General features: G+C 39.2%; 1 protein-coding gene across 3 annotated transcripts in view; it reads left to right on the forward strand.

The window, feature by feature from the left end:
• Positions 1-175: 175 nt before the first annotated feature.
• Positions 176-18,672, forward strand: part of CARF (calcium responsive transcription factor) — a 70,876-nt gene continuing 52,379 nt past the window's right edge. For all 3 annotated transcript variants that reach the window (XM_077829439.1, XM_077829440.1, XM_077829441.1), the window contains exons 1-6: positions 176-252; positions 6,080-6,201; positions 7,917-8,141; positions 12,423-12,543; positions 16,054-16,183; positions 18,113-18,197. In XM_077829439.1, the coding sequence (XP_077685565.1) occupies positions 6,091-6,201; positions 7,917-8,141; positions 12,423-12,543; positions 16,054-16,183; positions 18,113-18,197 (672 nt within the window). In that variant the 5' untranslated portion in view covers positions 176-252; positions 6,080-6,090. The remainder of the gene's footprint in view (positions 253-6,079; positions 6,202-7,916; positions 8,142-12,422; positions 12,544-16,053; positions 16,184-18,112; positions 18,198-18,672) is intronic.

Raw genomic sequence — 18,672 nt, forward strand, 5'->3', positions numbered from 1 at the left:
GTGTCCCGAGACTACAAATCCCAGCATGCATAGCGCGGGAGGCCACAACTCCCAACATGCTACGCGCCGCCTCACAGATGGGTAGCGATTTCTTCCCTGTGCATCCTGTTTGCTTCAGTAAGGGCATTTGGGGGCCAGTATTTCCGGGTTGTACGGTGGCCTGTGGGGGCCATATTGCACGGTAAGGAGTGCGTTGCTGCGCCTGCGCTGTACGGCTGTCTCCATGGTGGTGCCTGCGAGAGCCAAGACGAGGTTGAGTAGACTCGTTCTGAATTTTCTCTCCGCTTCCCTGACTCCCCTGCAGGGTTCGCGGCAGCCGAGGCGGGAGGAGCCGCGCCCAGTCTGCCCTCCCCACCGCCCCCGCGCGCGGGCGTTCTGGCTCCCAGCGCTGCCATGGGGCTGTGGGGCGGCGCCGCGGAGGAGGGGGGCAGCCCCCCGGGGCTATTGTTCTGAGGGGGCAACATGGCGGGGGCCCGGCTCTGCCCCCGGGAGGTCCTGGCAGGGCGGACGCCCGCGCTGCCCGGCGTGAGGCGAGGTAGAGCCGCTACCCTGCTCTCGGCCCCGCACTGGGGGATGAACAACGGAGTCCTGGCTGGACGCGGCCCGCAGCCCCTCAGCGTGGGGACGGACGGACGGGGGGGGGAGAGGAGTAGTTAGGACAGGACCCGCTGCCTGTCAGGGAGGGGTGAGGGGGCGGGGCTGGGCAGGACCTGCTGTGCCCCCTGGAGTCAGGACCTGACCTACTGTACCCCTTGTGGGGGGTAAGAGATTAAGGGTTCAGGTTAAGACCCATGGGGAGATGGAAGAGTGGGTATCAAGCCTAGATCCCACTGCCTTCTTCCTTTTGAAGCGGAAGGCTTTTGCTGTGTGTATCAATGAGACGTTTACAGGCCCATTCATCGTTGTTTGACATTTCCCTCTTCAAATTGTGTCGGTAGAGTTGGTGACACAGCCCCTGGGATGAGTGCATATAAACAGGTATGCACACATCCTGTACAATTCTCTAGGAAAAAGAAAAGGAGTCCTTGTGGCACCTTAGAGACTAACAAGTCTATTTGAGCACGCTCGGGGGTCGAGTTATGCGACCCCCGAGCATGCTCAGATAAATTTGTTAGTCTCTAAGGTGCCACAAGGACTCCTTTTCTTTTTGCGAATACAGACTAACACGGCTGCTACTCTAAAATTCTCTGGGAGATACTGATTTACTGGTGTATACTTGGGTATGTTTCATGTACTTGTTCACTGTTGATGATATACTGATGTAATTTGGTGAACCTTAATGTTCATGTAACAACATCTAAAAATAAAGTTTTATTAAAATCAAATTTGGTGGATTTTAAAAAAGTACTGTAATTATAAGTGAATTCAATATGTTGGAAAAAGATGTTTGGCTGGATACCTTGCATTTGTTTGATTCCTTTTGCAGCTTGTTAACGGTTAGTTATGGCCTCGCTATAAGTCAGTAGCTGTGTCTGTCTATGATGTGTGATGGTTCTGTGGGTAAACTGATGGAGAAGGAAGGGTTGTCTTGGTGTTTTAAATTAGTAAGATATGCTTTCTTCAGAAATACATATTTAAAAAAGTGGCGTCTTGCCAGTGTAATTGATGTAAATGCTTTTTTATTTTTTTATATCTGTAATTTGTACACCTAGTTAATGATTGCAGAAAGACACTAAGCAATGGCTTTTCCACAATTATTTTTAAAAGCCTACTGAATAATTACTATAGTTTATAGGAATAACATGAAAGGCACTATATAAGTTGGTCACAGCAATTAATGAGTCTTTCTTAGCTCCCTTCATGACAAAGATTAAGAAAATTTTGGTTATATGTTACAAATATGTGTGTGGCCAGTGTAACTCATTTTCATTGAGAAGGCCATGACACTTGAATATGCTCAATTACTTTACTGTCACTTGTGCCTATTAGTAATGATTTAGTTGATGTAGAAATGTCTCATAAAACACACTTCTTTTGCGGGGGGCATTTAATTGCATCGAGGCTGTGTCACTGTCTCAAACTGTTTCTTCTAACTCAGCACTATTTTCCTGGAAAACTGGGGACAATATTGCTATTGATTCCTTGAGTATGATATAACTAGGGCCCTACCAAATTCAATACTAAATTCATCCATTTTGGTCAATTTCCTGGTCATAGGATTCTAAAAATCATAAATTTCATGATTTCAGTTATTTAAATCTGAAATTTTACGGTGTTGTAACTGTAGGGCATCCTGACCCAAAAAGGAGTTGAGGGTGAGGGGTGGGGAAGTTGCGATATCGCTCCCCTTGCTTCTGCGCTGCTGAGAGCGGCGACTACTGACCAGGAGCCCAGCTCTGAAGGTAGAGCTGCCACCAGCAGCAGTGCAGAAGTAAAGATGGCATAGTATGGTCCTGCCACCTTACTTCTGTGCTCCTTTCCTGCAGAACTGGGCCCTTAATCAGTAGCTGCCACTGTCTGGCCACGCAGCTCTGAAGGCAGCAGAAAGAGTGGCATGGTATGGTATTGCCACTCTTACTTCTGCGCTGCTGCTGGCAGGGCACTGCCTTCAGAGCTGGGGCCTGGCCAACACTGTTGCTCTCTGGCTCCCCAGCTCTGAAGTAAGCACAGAAGTAAGGGTGGCAAAACCATGACCCCCCGCCCAATAACCTAGTGACCCCCCCCCCCGCAACTCCCTTTTCAGTCTGGACCCCAAATTGAGACCCCAAGTTGAGAAACACTGATCTCCCCCCGTGAAATCTGTAAAGTATAGGGTAAAAACAGGCAAAAGACCAGATTTTCATGGCTGTGAATTTGATAGGGCCCTAGACATAACTAACTTTAAAACTTTTTTTTCTATCGTAAGATGGAAATAAGATCAGCAGCAAGGTATTTACTCATCATAACTTCTCTTATTGGAAATATGAAATTGCACACATCAAATTTGATTGTACCTTTGTTTGAAACTCCAAGGTTCAGATTTCAAGAAGTCTTTGTATTTTTCCTGATCCCCTTTTGTTTTTTCAGTGTATGCTTCTTGTGCAAAGCATGCTTATCTGCCAGAGCAGTGGAATAACCTGTCCCTTTTGCAACTTAGTTTTCTTCTCTAACTACAATACTGTAGTCATGAGAATAATTAGAAGTTCAGTTCTAAATCTTAGTGCTCCCGTCTGCATTTAGGGACTACTCTTTCCCTGCCTTGAGTAGGAGGCCTCACAATAATAGATCAATGGAAAAGAGAAGCAGGGCTTGGTAAGAGAACTTAAAGTCACTTCAATCTGGAACTGCTACTCATTGGGAACCACTGCTTGTTATGTCCAGGTTACTGTTTCTATTAATTGATACCTAAAAATGTCATAAATTTCTAAAATGTTGGAAGAAAGAAAATACACAAAATAAATGATAAAATATTCTGGGTGAAAAAAATTAATAAACCCATCATAAAATTTTAGAAAATAGTGCTCTGACTAGAGTAAGAGCTTCTTATAAGTCCCTCTCTAGAGTTTGGTGTCCTACGCAAAATAAGTTAGTTGGCAAGAACATATAGTACATTACTAAAAGAACCACTGCTATTGGTGACCATAGTCTCATCAGAGTAATAAAGGACTGAATGGGCATTGTCTCTGTCTACCGTAGGCTTTTTTTCTTCTTCACTAACAATTCTCATCAAAGCTACAGTGGTTCAGCTCCACTGTCAACTGGGAGAAGTAGCATACCACTGGATTCCAGGTGGTAGCTATTATTTTAAGTCTCCTGTTGTGTAACCCTTCTCAGAACAGGTATATATTTCTCTGTGTTTAACACCGTCAACACTTTGCCTGTGCTAGCACTTCCACTTGCCAGTGTTTGTGGTAAATTTTAAAATTTCTTCCTGTAGACATAGCCAATGGCTGTAAACTATCCTTTTACCCCTGCAAGGTGGAGCTGAGGCCTATTGGCCGGGTAGTGCAAGTGTTTGTGCTGTACCTATCTGACACACCTGCAGAGAGCACTGCTTTCAATCCAGCGCTACAGAAACATTAAATTCGTTCATACACACACAGAAAGGCCTATAGAGGAACCAATATGAAAATAGAACTTCATCCTCAACATTTTATATAATTTATAGTATAAAATAAATGTTTCTATTAAATAATCCAGATATATTTTAAAGAATCCAGATATATTTGATAGCTTTATTTCAGATTTGTAAATGTTACATCAAAGGGAGAGGGAGTTATTTGGGTATAGAGGTTGACCCAGGCAAAATCTTCAACATATGTGTAACTGAACTGTCTTGATTTGAAGAACATAATAGCAACTATTATTTTGTAATCTATTATTAAATATTTATTTACTCATAAATGAGATATTAAAATTACATCTGTGGAAAGCCATTTTGCAGACAGTACACTTAATTTTTCTCAAAAGGCTAAATTCTATTGCTTAGACTAAAACATTATTTTACTATTTTTATTAGAGAGATTAATAATACATTTAATACTAATAAAATTCAATTTCCAATCAATTTTTTTCTGTTGCTCTTGACATCCTTAGTATCTGTGACTGAAACTTTCCGTATTTGGTCTCAGCCCCAAAAGTGAAATTATTTTGAAAGTTTAAGCTAACTGTGTTCAAATATTTTGGCAGTATGGGACTGTTGAGGGGGAAAAAATGCTTTCCCTCTCCGATCTGGTTTAAATATGGCAGATATTCAAAACTAGGAACCTGTCATTTTGTATAGTAATTGAAAATTTTAAAAAATCCAAGTTTGATGAAAATAGGTTAAATAAATTTAAAGATACGTTTGAAGTTGGAATGTTCTTCAAATGCATTGGAAGAATTTATCTCTGAAGGGTGATTCACTTAGCTCCAAAAGCCAGATAGGTCAGGCTTTCCTTTTCCATCCACCTCGTGTGGCTTAGCCAGACGAACTTGCGTGCTCCACAGGCTGAATGTTTCTGTTCAAATAATTTACCAGCTAACCTGATGGAACTTGGAAGCTCTGATGATGAAGGAAATAGAGGCTGAAAGGCAAAGCCAAATAGGTCCACTTACAGCAATTTATCAGCTCCACTGATAAAACTGATGGAATGTGTAAAGCTTGTACAATATGCAAGCTACATAACTGTGGAATACTTTTTCTTATTAAAAGAATATTATTTGAGGAAAAAACCCTGGAAAAAATCAGGATACCAAAATTCAAATTTCTTCTACAAAGATGGCCCTGTTTTATGCCATGTATATTTCATGGTGTGTGGTGCACTTTAACATACGGAATGAATTAACTCACCGGGCGTTCCATTGGTCATTGCATAAGATAAAAAGTGCTCAATCCAGGCAAAATTTGGGTCCTGCAGAAAGTGGTAGGTATCACATCTCTTTGTATGCTTGAATGTTGTGTTCTGGGAAACTGTGCTGCTGGAGGTGCCTTCTGTGGAATTAGAGGTACAACTGAAGTTCTAAGAGCCTCTGGCACTTTTTCTGTTCGTCCCATGGTCCTAGCCAAATTACAGTTTGGGTAACTTCATTCTTCCTGCCTAAAAATGCCCCTGGTAAATTAGCAGAATAGATGTTTGCCTTCATTCTGACACGGTTAAGTATTAGTTGTTGCATTTCACTCCAGAGTTAGCAGAATGTCAGAGATGGGTGAAGCAATTCTTGTGTATTCACTGTAAAAAATCCATTAGTGAAAATTTTATAGAGTGCTTTCGTGATCCCTCTGGATGAAAGACATTAATTATATAAATGTATATGGTCACTTTTTGTATAAAACTACATATATGCACAAACAATAGATCAAAATCTGCCAATCTTACTAAAGCAAAACTTTTTGCAGTAAGGGCCTGTCCATGATCCTGTAGAAATCAATTGACATTTTTCTTGGGTGAGAACTGAATAAAGATATGTCAGGTTTTGGCACCTTATGAAATAAGGGCTATATCACAGTCCTATGGAAGTCAATGGGAGGTTTGCCATTGACCTCAAATGGGATGAGGCTTTGCCTGAATTCATAAGATCTACATTAAAAAATAATAAAAAATAAATGCAGTGACCTATAGGATAAAGTAAAAGTACATCCTGGATGGGAGGCTGAAATAAAGTACTGTGACTTTTCCAGGCTACCCTGTAATGGAAGAAAATGGAGTTGACCATGACGTCAGCATGGAAACATCTAATGACTTACTGGTAGTCAACTGTAATAGTACAGGAGAGTCAGAAACAGATGACCAAGTGTTTCAGGTGAGAGATTAGTTGAGACATCACTGTGTTTGAAGCTGGTTTCTTTCCATCCTCTGAAGAGTCTGCAACATAATAATAACCTGTTTACACTGCACATCAATAAGCAATCTGTTTTTCTCTCATTATTTCACAATGGCTTTACACAACATATACTACTGCCTTTACATTGATTTCTAATACAGATTAATTTGGAATGAGTGAATGTCTGGCATGATTCTCATCAGTTTGCATTCTGATAGCAAAGCTAGAAAATCACATAAAAACACTTTGTCTTTCAATGTGTGTATTTGTATTAACTTTTTTCATTTTAAAAATTATTGAAAGATTTTCCTTCACTGATGGAAATATCCATTGAAATGAGTGGTAAGCTGTAGGTATTCAGCACTTATGAAAATCAGGCTGTATATATTTGTGCACGTTTTGACGTAGGAGTCTAATTTTAGGTACTGAGGTGTGAGAATTTTGGCTGTAGTTATCTATTTCTAATCAAAATGTCTTTAATCCAGACAACATGCATATGTGTTTCTTAGTTAATTCTACAATTTGAAATAATTCTTTTGGCAATGTGATCCTGTATCCTGGCATTCATTGCCATTACTCTAATTTATTTGTAGGCCCCAAGCCACAAATCTTTTGTTTACTGAAAGTACAACAATGGGTACTAGATTTTTCATGTATGTGGCCAGTTTCTGACCTGCATATAGAACTTAGAGACATTTTTCCAGTTATTAGAATTTGTCATTAACAAACTTTCTGTTGTACCAGTGATTAGGTCATAAAGGTTCAGAAAATAGTGAATGTGTGATTACTGGAAGAAGTTAAGCAAATTCCACTCTTCTTTTTTAGGTTGTTCAGATGACATTAAACCACTCCATCATATGGGTTTCTTACAGGAGAGCTGTCTACTTTGGAGTTCTTATACATTTTTTCCCTTCAGTCTAGTATTGTTTCTGAGTGCACCCAGATTGCTAATAGTGCAGAAACTTCCTAGCTTCAGCTGATAGCTGCTAAACAAAAATGGAATGCGTATAACTAGACCAAGTTTGACAGGTTTGGTGAGATCATAAATATAGATTTTAAGAGACATTTACATAGCCCATTGCTTCTTAGTCTTGCCATATGGAGCTTATGCATTGTATTGCTTTTTTGTACTGCCTCCATGCTTCATATTCTTATATAAAATTTGACAAAGATACTGTGTCAATTTCTATGTTGTGGTTCTATTCACAGCCAAAAATGAAAGTATTGATTTGAGACTCAAGTAGTATATTTACAGCTTTTTAAGAAATTTGAACTAAAAATGATTAGGGATTTTTAAAATTACTTTTGGAGATTATATTAGCTAATTCCGCGCCCCCCCCCCCCCCTCCACCCCCCGCTTTCCTTTTATACCTTTGCCCTCCTACTTGGTTTTAAGTCTTCTGGGTGGATCCAGGGATGTTATTTTGAAATGTAACTATTTTTGGAAGCAAGTCTTGGGTACAAGGAGTTTTGCTTCACCGTAGCAGAGACAGAAAATAATATTTTCATCATGGAAGCAGGAGCAGAAAATAAAATCACTAGCCAATAGACACTTGAACACTTGGGGGGAAAGTTCCCTATGAGAATGAAACGTAGCAAGTAATCTATAAAATATATTTAAATTATTATTTAAAATAGAAATAACAAGTTGATACTAAGATTAAAGTATATTTCACTGTTTTTCTCTGTAAAAGCATCTAACCTGCATGGATTCCAGGGATCCATCATTTGAACAGAATGACTCTCCGGCAGTGTTGCCCATCACAGTGCATGTTTCAGACAATTCATCTGTGTCATCGAATACACCAGTCCAGCTATCCCAGGCTCAACCTCTTTCCACAGAAGAGTTCCATCTGGTAGACCAGAATGGCCAGCCTCTATATGAACTACAGTCACTAGGGGATTCCAGTACACAGATGGTGAGTACATATAAAACCACACATCTGCTGAGCTCACAAAAGAGAAACAATGTTCAGGACAATTGTCCTGAAGTGTTTTAGAGTTTCTGTATAAAAATGTTTCCAACTCTGGGAACAAGGTGATGCTTCTCTGAGTGGTTTATTTAGTTCTCAGTTGCCTCTGCTCAGGTCTCCAGATCCTGAGCTAAGCCATTACTGACTTTAATTCATAAAAATCTAATGTGCTTCTATCCTATTCTCAAACTATATAGAAGACCATCTCACAGTGGGAACAGTCCACAATGCTGCCATTCTTCTTTCTCCCCTTTACTGCTTACTCTTTCCTCTTCTTTCTTCTGCTATCATATGAGCCACTTTTGCTGAATGTTGGGAATTATGAACACACTCAGTAGATTATAAACTTTGTAATGATCCCTTACAAGTGACCTTTTGCATGAAGCATATTCCAGTTACATTATGTTCACATTCCAAGCATATTTTTGTTAGGGGGCTATTCCTTCACCCACTTACTTCCCTGGTCCTTCTCGCATGAACAGAGAGCAACAATATCCAAAGTCCAAAGGTGCAAACAATTCGATGTTTATTGGGGTGAACTTCCAGCAAGCATGATTCCAGTTTCCTTCCTTAGTGTCCCCCTTCCCAGCTCTTACACCACAGAGCCTTACACCTGTGTCCTTGTTCCCATTCCTGCCCTTAGCCAAACATGATTCCAGTTTCCCCACCCCCATTCCCTGTTCCCATTTCCCCCACCCACACACCCACCCACTCACTTCCTGATTGACTGCAGGCTATATAGTAAAACTTGAGTTCTGGTTTGCTATACCTTAACCAATCATTTTCCTGAAATTTAACTAACCAATCCTAACATATTGTAACATGATTATGTAACCAATTATATCCCACCACCTTAATTAGTTTACACCCAGCAAAATTAATTATACAGCGGACAGGAACAATCACAGAACCAGACAGAGATTATACAGACAAACAATAGCAAAGTGGGAACTATAATGACAAAACGATACAGAAGTGAGGATTTCACATCCGAGCTATTGATAAGTGAGTTCTTGTCAGACAGGATGCTATCAAACTAAGTTTCCTTTTACATTTTCTAGGCACTTCCCTTTCTCTGGAGGCGATAGGCACCATCAGGACAGGATTGTATTCCTAACAGCCGAATAGCACCGTATTTCAATGTGACTAGTTTGGAATGTGAGGATGTGACCGGCTGCTTCCCAGCTTATGGCTGCCTCTGCTGCTTAGCCAAAGGCCTTAGCTTAAGAACAGGGCCTCAGACTGTCACAGTAAGAGAAGGACCTTATACCGGCAGACAGTGATTTTGATTCTTTCTTTTATACCTCTATAACTAGCCGAGTGATAAGAATACACCTAAATTCTTAGAGTACAGGCCTGAATATATATATCCTAACAATTTTCATAAAGCATATGGAGTGCAACGTCACACCCTCCTCCCGAACTTACTGCCAGAGACTTGGACACTGTTCATGGCGGAGGCAGTAAATCTAAAATTCCTTTTTTTTTTTTTGGACAGGGCATTTGCTACCCGTTCTCTTTTCTTCTCCTCCTGAGCATCTTCCTGTGCTTCAATCTTTTTGTCTTTTAAATCCAGTGCTTGCTGGTGTGCAGCCCTTTGTTTGTCTGTTTCTGCCTTCATGGCAGCCTTTTTCCGGGAAAATTGCAAATCAATTTTCATTTGTCTTCCCTTGAGACGGTCACTCGATGACCTGGGATACTACAGAGAACAACCCTTCTGCCAGAATAGGCACCCCTCCACTCCTGTCTTGCTGAGTTAGATGCTCCGGTCAGCTTCAGCACAGACCCAGAGGTTAGGCCACACCTCACAGCAGTTCACTGAAACTGAGATCCACTCAGCTCAGGGGCTTCTTAGTTAACAGGGACTTTCCAGCACCCAGTGTTCAGCCTTCCTGGGCAATTTACAACCTGTGCAGTTCTAGCTTCTTCTGATCTTCACTCTTACTTATTTTGCTTACTTTTCTGTCCCTATTTCCCTTACCTGAAATAAGCAAACAGAAAATAACAAACCGGTAACCACTTTGTCTGTTCTCCAGCCAGCTTACTTAAAACTCACTTAAAATCACTACCAGTGTCTCAAAGCAATCAGCTGTGCACAGATCCTGCTCAACTACGCCACTGTGACAGGTTTGGTCACAGAGACCCCCTTGGGACTCTTACCTGATGTGCTGAAACTACCTCTGAGCCCATTTTCCACTGCCAGCTGGGACTCCAGAACCCTGCCTTGTTGAGCCAGACACGCTAGTCTGCTGCAACTCCGACCCAGGTCTGGTCCACGCCCCCAAAGCTGCAGACTTTTTAGTCAAAAACTGCTCAGCAAGTCACCTATCTCCAGCACCCCGACACCCACCTCCCAATGGGATCCAGACCCCAAATAAATCCGTTTTACTCTGTATAAAGCTTATACAGGGTGAACTCATAAATTGTCCGCCCTCTATAACACTGATAGAGAGATGCACAGCTGCTTGCTCCCCCAGGTATTAGTCACTAACTCTGGGTTCAGTAAGAAGCAAAAGTGATTTTATGAAATATAAAAACTAGGATTTAAGTGATTCCAAGTAATAACGGACAGAATGAAGTAAGTTACCAAGCAAACTAAAATAGAACACGCAGGTCTAAGCCTAATACGTTAAGGAACTGATTATAGATAAAATCTCACTCTCAGAGATGTTCCAACAAGCTTCTTTCACAGACTAGTCCCCTTTCTAGTCTGGGCCTAGTCTTTTTCCAGGTACAGTCCTTGTTCCAGCTCAGGTGGTAGCTAGGGGATTTCTCATGACTGCAGCCCCCTTTGTTCTGTTCCACCCCCTTATATACCTTTGGCACAAGGCAGGAATCTTTTATCTCTTTGGGTCCCCATCCCTCCTTCTAAATGGAAAAGCACCAGGTTTAAGATGGATTCCAGTAACAGGTGACATGGTCACATGTCCTGTGAGACCCCAAGCCTTCATTCTACCTGGCCTAACTCACAGGAAGGCTTGCAAGTAAACAGAGCCATCTACAGTCAATTGTCCTAGTTAATGGGAGCCATCAAGATTCTAAACCACCATTAACGGCCCACACTTTGCATAATAAAATAGGACTCCGAGTTATATTTCATATTTCTAGTTTCAGATACAAGAATAATAAATTCATGTAAATAGGAAGAACACACTCAGTAGATTATAAGCTTTGTAATGATAAGCTTCCTTACAATGTAAGCTTCCTTACAAGAGACCTTTTGCATGAAGCATATTCCAGTTACATTATATTTCACACTTATTACCATATTTTCATAAAATCATATAGAGTGCAACATCACATATGGCATCAGTGGTAAGTCAGCCAATGATATTCTTCCTCTTCCTCTTCCTTTCTCCCCTGATTAATTTGCATATAACAATGCCTCTCAGGTCTTACATTTTCTCTTTTTTTAAAGTTAAAAAAAAAAACATTGATCCAAAGTTTTTTGCTGGCATATACTGTAGATCTACAGAAAATTACAATTAAAAAGACACCTCGCTCATCCAAATTGTGTGTGTGTGTTTTTTTAAAAAAGCCAGACACCAACCCAAAAAAAAGTTAGAAACAGAAGATGAATATTTATTAGGTAGGGCTTACCTTTTTCCACAGGCTAAAACTATTTATTACCTCAGAGACTATCTACCATAAAGAAAATAATTTGGTTTGCCAGGTTTCATGAAGAATGTCCTGAAACTTCTCTAATTCCAGCTCGTCCATAATACGTCATATCAGTATACAGCAGTTTTATAAGACTATAGATTTGAGGAAATTGATATTTTTTTAATTATTATACATGACTATAGCTTTAATTTACAGAAACAGCCATGATTTTCTGTTTCGGATAGTGAATACACTTTTTAAAAATCCTTTTCAATAGAGCTGGTAGCAGCGTTCAAAGTTTCAAACAAGGCTGTTTGGATGTCAGCACAAAATCACAATTGCTTCTCTCTACTTTTAGCTTAATAAATGTTAAGTTTTTAAAAGGTTTTGAGCAGTTAGAAATCATTGACACATATTTTAGAATGTTAAAGTGGACTGTCTTCCATCATAAACCCTCAAATTTCTCATACAGTAAAATCAAATTACTCTGCAAATGTAAAACAATTTCAAAGGTAGTTATTATTCTGGTAGTAACCAAAACATGCTAATGACACTGAAAACCGGTTAACCAGATCACGCTATATAATAAGTATTACAAAGTATTTTTAATTCTTATTTTAATAGATGATTGTTGCCAGCCAGTCAGAACATGGACCGGTGCTACATGTAATTCCTTCGACCCAGCCAGGAATGGCACAAGTGATTATTCCTCAAGGACAACTTCTGGATGTCACCAGCACGCAGGGTGAGTTTTACCTGTGGGACTTGAGGATTGTCTGTTCTTGTGGCCAAAAACATATCAAATGATCCATCTTTATAAATTCTTTATTTCCCCTTTCCTTCAATTAATATTGTAGATATAATAATAAATATTTGCATTTACAGCACTTTTCATCTGAAGATCACCATGCACTTTACAAACATTTAAGTTGGGACAAGATCATTGTGAAATAAGTATTACATCATATGCCCATTTGAGATGTAGTATGGGTAAATTCTGCCCTGATTTACATCCCATGCCATCTCATTAATTTCAGTGGGGATTCGCAGAATATTTACCAAGAGAGAATAAGTGATTGCTCGGGTTTCTACAGTCAGTCAGTGGTAGAGCCAAAATAGATTCCATGTCTCTTTCACTTTCCTCAGGTACATTGTATGTCACCAAGTTTCCGTATTCCTGGCTATCTATGCAGTTAGGGGCTTCTGCTCCTTCTCTGAAGGAACAAGTTTCTGTGGTCCACATATAAGGTCCGCTTCAAGGTCCACTTTAGTAAATGGAAAGTCTCCTTTAACTTCAGAGGGCTTTGGGTCAGTCCCATAATTCTAAAAAAATCTGTGAAAAATCAGTGAGGAACCCCAGACTTGGTAACAATAAAATACCTGGAGGCACCCTCAGCATCATTCCCACAAGAATAAGCAGATGAAGTTGCCAATAGTGAAATAGCTTTGGGGCACAATGACTTTTTTTAGTCAAGGTTTTGGAATATTATTTCCTGTGCGTTTTTTCTTCTCTTGGCAGTACTATTTGAAGGAGTTGTCCGCTGCCAATGAGTCTGTCTCGATAGCCCTGGATATGAAATTATCTGCATTTTACTAGTTTTATGTAATTTTATAATTAATAATATGGGGCTTTTCATCAGTAGATCTCAAAGCATTTCACAGAAACCATGGCAAGGAGGGAGGTCAGTGCTATTATCCCCATTTCGCAGAGGAGGAATGCAGAGCACTGAGAGGCCAAATGACTTGCCCAGTGTCTCACAGAGAATCTGTGGTGGAGCAGGAAATTGAATGCACATCTCCAAGTTCCACACTGATACCCGAACCACTGTTTCAGCCTTCCTCTGTGCATGCAAATACTCGGAGAGCCTCCCATCCTAACTTTAACACTGTACATCAACAAATGTATATGAATTTTTTGTTGAATAGGTAGCAGTCTATGAGAACAGTACATTTCAATTACAGTACATAGAATTGATTTTTACTTTTTTTAAAATAGCTGTACATTTGAAAAGTGACTTTCACTGGAGTCTCAACTTTCAAGAAACTTTCCTATGGCAGATCTTTTTAAAAAAATTTTCACTAGCCTACCCCTCAACCATTATTTTAAAAACAAAGAAACCTTCAGAAGCTGGATTCCTTCCTGCTGTTAAAATCCTGAGTATCTTGGGGCTTGGTGGTGTGTTCTTTATTTTGTTTGTTTTTTGCAACATAGTTTGCTAGGACGGAGAAAAGCGGTACATAATTACATTTTGGGAGTTTTCAAAAATGCAGTATTTTCTTTTAATTTTAAAAGGATTTTATGATGTTTCCAAATTGAGACTTTTGGGATGTTACACTTAAAAATGTGTAACATCTACTTTAATTCTTTCTAATGGGAAAAAAGTATTAATGTTTGTGCTGAGTCAGACAAATCTGACTGCTTGGTCTGTAAGCAGGTACTGCCAGTCTGAAGTTGTTCCATTATTTAAATTTATAAAAGTAAGGTAACACATTTCAAAGCAGTAAATGATGCCAAAAGTGATGTTTATACATTATGGGCCTGATCCAAAGACCAGTGAAGACAATGGAAATTTAAAAAAAAATCTACTCTGAAGCCATATACGCTGAGTACTTAGGGTACTCTGAAGAAAAATTAGTGTTTTACCATTGATGTCATGGAGCCAGGAGGATTTCACCCTTGATATGTCAAGAATACATTTTAAGCACACACTAAGGTGCAACGAAACACACCATTGCATGTACAAATAAGCTTGCTGTTTTCTTAAGAACAATTTAGGCACCTAATGGAATTTCAAAAATTTGATTGTTTGCTTGTAAGTTTAGCTGAACACAAGGCTTTGTCTGTTTGTCCCAAAATTCAGAGACAAGTTCTGCTGCTCAGAATTTCATTAAGAGATACTCATTAACAAACATTCACAGGCCTTTCTATGTGAATGATTTCTGTACCACATAACTTCTACCAACAGTTTTTCTTCATTCTCAGACAAACACTGATTTAATTACATTCACGTTTTTTCTTCACATTTTCCTTTAACTGCAGACAAGTTGGAAGTGTCTCAATCTAGGAATATTTGCTGTGTGTGCAAACTGCTGTTAGGAGATCAAATGTAGATGAATCGTTTATCCTATTTACTGAATAACCATTACATTTTTCAGTAAAGAAAGATGGACTTGGATTATACTTCAAGAATTTGATTCTCACTATAGATACTGAGTCTCTCTGTGGTCTTGGACTATTTACCTTTTCTGTTTCAATTTCCCTAGCTGTATAACATGGGTAGTAATAAAAACTTACTTCACTAGGAATGTAAGGATTAATTTGAGGTAATATGTTATTTTGAAGATTAAAAGAACTATATAGGTCATAAGTATGATCTTGGGCATGGTTTGGGGGGCCGAGGGGCTTGGTCCCCATCAAACTGCAAGCCTCAGGCAGGTGCAAAATTTGCCCCTCCCCCATGTGCAGCCTCGTTGGCCTGACTGGAGCTGCCCCCCAAAATATAGAAGTCAAACTAGGCCTATGGGTATGATCAGTTTCACATGCAAATACATCAGTTAGGATTAGAGAGGCAAGGTGCGTGAGGTAATGTCTTTTATTGGACCAACTTCTTTCGGTGAAAGAGACACCAACAGAAGTTGGTCCAATAAAAGATATTACCTCACGCATCTTGTCTTTCTAATATCTTGGGACTCACACAGCTACAACTGCAATGCATACATCAATTAGGGTTAGTCATTTACTGTATGTTGAAGATGTTCTTGCATGATTAGATGGAATAATCTGAGGCATGGGCCTACCCATTTGTTTGCTTCTGATTAGGTGCGAAACAGATTTTAGTGTCTTAAACCTCCCTTGTTGAAAACATTAAAGCAAATAGATGTGTAATTTGCAGCCGACAGGGTTAGACTTGCAACTATGATATAGATTTTTGAAAATGTAGGACAGATTAATTTACAAGTTATTGTAATTATTTGTTGAATCACGTAGGGATTTATCTGCTATAGTGGAGTTACAAAGACGAAACAGTATAACATCAATGATATATTTGCATGCATATTCCTACATTTTATAAATCATCACTATTCGATCATAATTATTTAATTTTTCTATAATCTGCCATCCACTGCATTCCTTTATTTCATGTGCAAAAAAGCTTACTTTTCCAACAGATCACAATAAATCATAACTTGTCATTTCCCCTTTCTTTGTGCAGTTATTAAACAGGAGGGTGGTGTGGTTTTTTTCCCCCCAAAGGTGTTTCAGAAGAGAAACGCAGTGACGGGAACTTGCAGACAGTAGCAGTGGCTGCTATCGCAGACAGTACAAGTAGTTACATACTTCATCCCCAAGCATCTCTCACAGTGTCCAAAAAGACAACAAGCAGGTAGGTGAGAAGGTAAAGAGCCGTCAAATATCACTTAGCACCACAGACACATACAATTAGTCATATCATCAATTTCAGTTCATTTTTGTAATTGTTATTACAAAATTGTTATGGAAGTCTCCGCAAGTGATTACAGTCTGTAAATACTATTGAACGACATATTGTAGGCTGCAGTATATTATGCAGGGAACAGCTGTAGATGTGCCACAGCCAGGGGAAGAGGGGTAAAATATCTAAATTCCAGAGAGTGTGGGATGTATTCTGATTTCATCTTGGTGTACATTTAGAATAATTCCATTTAAATAATTGAAGTTACTCCAGATTAATACTGGTGTAAATGAGATCTGAAAGTGACTCAGTGAGCATAGGGAAATTGTGAAGCTGAGTAGAGTTTCTTGTATTTGCACTGTGGGAGGAGGGCTGTTTATTAGGAATTATAGGCCAAAGAGAAGAGCTGAATCTTAAAATGGAATTTGAAAGACTTCAGAGTCAGTTAGGCACAGAGAGGCTGTTGGTATCAATGCCTATTCAGTTGATTGCCTATTTGATAATTTGATTGCCAATTTCAGTTGATTGCCTATTCAGTTGATAGCCAATTGCCTATTTCAGTTGATGTTCAGGGGGGAAACTCCTTGGGCTTCTTCTGAGAACTCTGTGTAGAAATCTTTGCTAACAGAGTTTTCCTATAGGTGACCTTTGAAAAGTATATTAATGCAGCACAATTTTTCTTAAAATTAGAAATAAGCTACTTTCTCACTTATTTTGTTTTATATCCTTTTGGTTCCAATATGGCAGTACACTATGTCTCTTGTGCTTTTAGTTGAGAATAAATTAGGTTTCCTTTTCATATAATTAATTTTGATTTTAAAAAGAGAAAATCTCCACAAATTCTAATTTTGACTTTTTCTTTCGTGTGTGCCCTCTTTGGTGAGCCTGCCTTCTTGCGTTAGGATTTGGTGGAAAAGAAAACGTTAGGTCATTATTATACCCTTGGCACTGCGGCATAATGTTGTTTTGCAAACTGACTGTATTGAAGATGTCTCTAAAATGTAGTAAAAATGTTTTGTGAATAGATGTTTGAATGTAAGTTTTTTGGAGATGTTGTGAAGGAAAATAAATGTCCTGAAAGCCAAACATATATGTAGCTGGATTTTAGGGCTCTTTGTGTTGGCAGTAGGTGATTTACTGGGGTCTTGGAATTCTTGGAATGGTAGACAGATCCTGATGGATTTAGGGAGTTAGATACAAAATGTGACCCTTTGGGTGGGGATCCCATGATGCTCACATGAAGCACTTTTTGGTAGCTGTTTTCAATAATTTAAGAATTGTTATATTTGAAAACAAGTAACATTTAACATGTATTTCGTGTCAGTGTCGGCTCCAGAATTCTACCATTGACTTCTTGTATACTGGAATCTTTAACAAACTCCACCAGTCTGTTTTAAGAGTGTTCTAGCTGTGATTTTTATCAGGAAGCTATATGGCTTATATTTTAAGTATGTGCTTAAGAGCTTTGGGAGTGATCAAGGTGGGTTATGTAATATCTTGTATTGAACCAGCTTCTGTTGCTGAAAGAGACAAGCTTTGGAGCTATACAGAACTCTTCCTCTCGTCTCTTCTTAAGTGCTTTGCTGAATTAGGTGACCCAACGAAATAGGAGAATACAGAAGCCAGAGAGTGCCGTTTTAAAATATGGCATTGTGTGAAGTTTTACAGTAATTGTGTGTCATGTTGAGAATGAATTTTTTCATAAGTTTCTCAAGATAATTGTCAGTTACAGATGTTACCATATCTACAGTTTGGCAATAAAAGTTATCTGCAGTCATAATACAAGGATATTGACAAAGGGAATCCTATATTGCCTTTTACTTTGGATTTGATGTCAATCTCTTGATCATCTGTCTATATGTTTGTTGCATTATTTTTCAGGATAGTGGAAGATCTTTTTCCTGTCCCTCTCCAGCCACTGCCCCCAAACACTCCTACGTGGGCCCGTCGTCTCAGGAACTGCGAGGTGGGCTGCAAACAATCCTAATTATACTCAGTTCATCTAGATTAAGAAACTCACAGAATAAAAATTTTAGTTATGTAGATTATTTGCATTTAAATTTCACAGTGCGATTAAAAAAAAAAAAGTCTACCACTTTTAAAAAGTGGAAGTGCTTTATAGCCATTCTTGGGTGTTGTGCAAACCTCAGTGGTTTGTACTAAGACAATTCTTCATTTGATTGCATTTAACAATCCATTGATTGGGGAATTTCTCTTTTGGGGCCCAAGCTTGCAACTGTGCCGGTAACTTTACTTTCATGAGTAGTCTTATAGGAGTTCAATTCAGTGGGATTACTATTGAGAGTAAAAAGAAAAGGAGTTCTTGTGGCACCTTAGAGACTAACCAATTTATTTGAGCATGAGCTTTCGTGAGCTACAGCTCACTTCATCAGATGCATACCGTGGAAAGTCTGCTGCAGTTTCCACGGTATGCATCTGAT

The sequence above is a fragment of the Eretmochelys imbricata genome, chromosome 11, assembly GCF_965152235.1.
Source record: "Eretmochelys imbricata isolate rEreImb1 chromosome 11, rEreImb1.hap1, whole genome shotgun sequence".
Classification (NCBI taxonomy): Eukaryota; Metazoa; Chordata; order Testudines; family Cheloniidae; genus Eretmochelys; species Eretmochelys imbricata.